The sequence below is a fragment of the Lathyrus oleraceus genome, chromosome 3 (assembly GCF_024323335.1).
Source record: "Lathyrus oleraceus cultivar Zhongwan6 chromosome 3, CAAS_Psat_ZW6_1.0, whole genome shotgun sequence".
Lineage (NCBI taxonomy): Eukaryota > Viridiplantae > Streptophyta > Magnoliopsida > Fabales > Fabaceae > Lathyrus > Lathyrus oleraceus.
The window spans coordinates 498,077,932-498,081,909 of NC_066581.1; the positions used below are offsets into that span (position 1 = coordinate 498,077,932).

Sequence of the window (3,978 nt, forward strand, 5' to 3'; positions counted from 1 at the left end):
CATGCTTTCTATTGCTTGATTATTTAACATGTTCGTACTCCCATGCATTACTTAAATGCTCCATTATTTGATTCTTTGGTTTGATTATATATTGTTTATTTATCCGATCTGATTGATAACTGTTGCCTACTTGTATGATGTATGAGGCATATATTCTTATTGTTTGTTTGCCATGAACAATCCCCATTCATAACAAATGTACCCCTCTCCCATAAAGTGTATAATATTTATTTCTTTATTTCTTTAGCCACCTGTTAATACAAGAATTAAAACGAACATCCGATAACCATTTTAAAATAAGATCAAAAGCTCGATCCAACGTCGAGTAATCATTTTCAAAACTTAACAAAACCAACATGCATTCATCCATCCTCTTGTAAGTCGATTGCCTCAGGCATCACCATCTACCTGTAAGTCGATTGCCTCCGGTATCGCCATCTACCCTTATCTGTAACTCTTCTCCGCGCTCCATCCGTCGACTCTTGTTCCGTTTAGGTAGCACCCATTAGGTAGAACCCTTTGTATGATAACATAGGTAGAATTCCCATATTCTTTGCATGCTAACATTAGGTAGATGTTCCCCTTTATAAATCCTAGCACATAGGTACATATTGCATGACAACTCTAGAGTAGAGCTTCCCCATTTTTAGACCTTCCGTGCGTCTCCGATCTTGTGGCATGTCAGTCCGTTCTATTGCAAAGAGGTAACTGCCCAAGACTCGATTCAGCGAGCTACGACACCTACTGCTAGGACGTTGAACATACTTCCCACCCTCCTTTGACATAGCTGGTGTCCTCTTTTGTAAGTCCATGTTCAGATGGCAATCCTTAACCCCTAGTTAGCCGAACTACGTTTTGCTCTGATTCTCATTCCAGATGAGATACGTAGGCATAAGACGCGACGTCTTACCGAGCACACTTCTCTTTAACCCATAGGTAGCCGAGCTACGAAGACTTTGATTCTCATACTCAGATGAGATACGTAGGCAGTGGATGCGTCATCCTTGCGAGTCATTTTCTTTTAACCTTCCTTTTAGTAAATAGTACTTTAGATATACCTACACCCTTTAGACTAGAACAACACTTATGAAAAGGGCTCCCTAGGAGTACCTAGGATGTTTTGGGTGCTTAAAACCTTCCCATTGCATAACCCACCCCCTTACCCAGATCTCTGACATTTTTACTAGTTTTTGATTCGATAAAACTTTTAGGTTTTTGTTCACTTTCTAACCATTCCTTTGGATAAATAGAAGTGCGGTGGCGACTCGACTTGTATGGTTTACCTTGGATTTAGTCAATATCTCTAATGGTAACGAATACCCCGCTACAATAAGTAAATAACATAAGTAATTATTAACCTAGTCCAGTGCAACGTCACCTACATCTAGGGGCTAGCAAGCCAGGAAGAGAATCCACTATCACAGAATTAGTTCAAAGTTCTAAACAACCTTATGTTTTACAAACTTCTAACCTAATCTCTACTCGTGGACGTTTCTATCTAAGACACTCCTAGACATGAGACCCCAATCACTTCCCTTTGACCACACAGTAGTGACAATAACTTATATCATAAAACACAATCCACTCTTTCTTAAAACCTTATGAGGGATTGACAATTACAACTCAATAAAACAATTCCAATTCAAGTAACAAGGAGACACTCTAATGGCTCACAAGCAAAGACAACTAAACCCTAACATAGACAATATTCAGCGTTGCTTTGATGCCTTCTTAGGTTTAGAAACAATCTATAAATAGCAGTGAAAAGTCATGGGCTTCAGGCTTGATCCATAGTAGATCCAAGGACTCTGCATAATCTTCTACATATTTGATTTCAATCAGATAAGATGTTTCCTAAAATGTTTTGACATCTTTACTTCAAAAATAAGTCAAGGCAAAACAATCTTTTGCTTTTTAGAAAACACGCTACTTGACTCACATATCTCGTGAACTAAATCTTTAGTGTATCTTTAGATATCATAAAAGGAAACAAATCTTACAAGACACAAAAGCAGGTTGCACTCTAACGTTGAACCAACATGTCAGAACATCTTGTTCAACATCTGACTAGAATAATTGTTTTTCTAAAATGCAGCCAATCACTATATACCAGACCTAACAATCTCCCCATTTGGAAAATTTTGGCTAAAACAACCTTTGCATAGACCAACAAGAAAGAGGTTAAGGATCACAACTATAAACCACAACACAAGCACACAAAAAAATCCTTTACCACCCAAAACAACAGAGTCAGGTGCAGCAGAAAAGAAGATAACCTTATAATCAAAATAGATAAATTCTCACACGAAGAACCTGCTTAATAGAAAAATAAATTCTCTTTAGTCAGGATGTCAAGAAAATTTTCCTGACTTCATTAAAATCGGCAGCCCACTCAAAACTAGTCTATCATCATAGGCTAAAAAAAACAAATCCCCTCCCCCCCTGAGTAGCAGATCCAGGGGAAAGAGCTACTCCCACTCCATACATGCTCCCCCTCTAAGGGCAAGAGACATGGAAGGGCTAACAACCAATCAAACACAAAATTAAACAATCGTAACGCAACTACTCCCCCTTTTTAGCCAAAAAGTTGACAAGCACAAACAAATATTAGAAGTAGCATAGAATCAAACGAAAGGTTACATACCATAGCACTATGTAGTGCATAAATATTCAGGGAAAATCCCATAAAAAGAAACTAGAAGCACATATAAACACAGAAGAGCTAGAGCCAGAGTACTTCAGTCCCCATCGCTACTAGTATTTTCTTCATCATCACTTGCATCAGTACCTTCTTCATTAGCATATTCTTCACTTGTTTCATCACCTTTCAAATTCCCTTCTTCTTCAGACAAGGCCTTTATTAAGATCTCAAGCCTGCTCTTCTTTTCAGTACAAATTTTGATAGTTTCATCCAAGGTCTTGCATGTGTCTTTTAGGTCAGCAAGGATGCATGTTCTTATAATAGGCCTGGAAGATTTCTGGTCAGATGTCATGACAATATCTGGAACATGTTTCCCAGTGAAAATCCTATAATGTAATGACAGAGGGGGATCTCTTTTGCACACACTATAAGAACTGAGCAAAATACTTGGGTGTTGACTCAGTATGACACCACAAATTAATGAGGGAAAGGCTATTGGCATCTTCACAGCAAAGGAGGCAACATGCTTCATTGTTTGATCAAAGACATAGGATCCAAAGTCAAACTCTGTCTTGGTTCCTAAAATATAGATGAATTTACCTAATCTAGTAGGAATGTTTGAAATGTGATTTATTGGTACCCAATTAGCAACTTCAATTCTGTGAAGTATTGCATACGTCACACTCAAGTAACTTGCTGATAGCTTCCCTTTCCTTGGACATTCCTTCACTTGCTTAACAATAATCTCTCTGCAAATGACATTGTCAAAAACTTCCACTTCAGCTTGTTTTTATTCATTTCTTCCCAAAAACCTATTAATGATTTCAGGAGAGAAATCCACACACCTTCCTCTTACATACACTTTTCTAAACTCCTTGCTCCTTTTGTTGTCACATTCCTTGGAGATATTCATAATGAATTCATTAACAAGCATTTCATAACACTTTCCAAAGCCAGACACAGTCTTTATTAGTCTAGCTTCTTGAATCAGACTCATTACTTCTTTGCATTCAAACACATCTTTTCCCAAGTCATCATTGATAAACAAATTTCCATTTTTCTACATTCTCCATGGAGTGAAAGGAGATTTTGTCAATAGGGACTTCGGGAATATTTGCTGGAATCTTCTTCCCAAAAGCTTGCTTTCTTGTAGCAGAAACGGTGTCTTGAACATTGTGTTCAACATCATGGTCAGATTGACTAGACTCAGAAGGGACTTCCTTCCTCTTAAGAGATTTATTCTTGGAAACATGAGTAACCACCTTGCTTCATCCTTTTTTAGGGCCAACACTCGTCCTTCTCCCGAGAGATTTTGAGGGTGTTCTAGAGGATTCAAC

At 38.0% G+C, this 3,978-nt stretch overlaps 1 protein-coding gene across 1 annotated transcript; it reads right to left on the minus strand.

Moving 5' to 3' along the window:
* Positions 1-2,738: 2,738 nt before the first annotated feature.
* LOC127131832 (uncharacterized) lies at positions 2,739-3,638 on the minus strand. Its single transcript, XM_051060728.1, has 2 exons — positions 3,487-3,638; positions 2,739-3,390 (listed from the first exon to the last, which is right to left on the minus strand). Exons 1-2 carry the CDS (start codon positions 3,636-3,638, stop codon positions 2,739-2,741), a joined length of 804 nt encoding a protein of 267 aa, XP_050916685.1.
* Between the last annotated feature and the right edge of the window lie 340 nt (positions 3,639-3,978).

Excerpts from the sequence above, each read along its gene's own strand:
- LOC127131832 (XM_051060728.1), bottom strand. The coding sequence starts at position 3,638 with ATGAGTCTGATTCAAGAAGCTAGACTAATAAAGACTGTGTCTGGCTTT. Across the intron at positions 3,391-3,486 it reads AAAGTGTATGTAAGAGGAAG|AGAGATTATTGTTAAGCAAG; the intron begins GTGTGTGGATTT and ends TGTCATTTGCAG.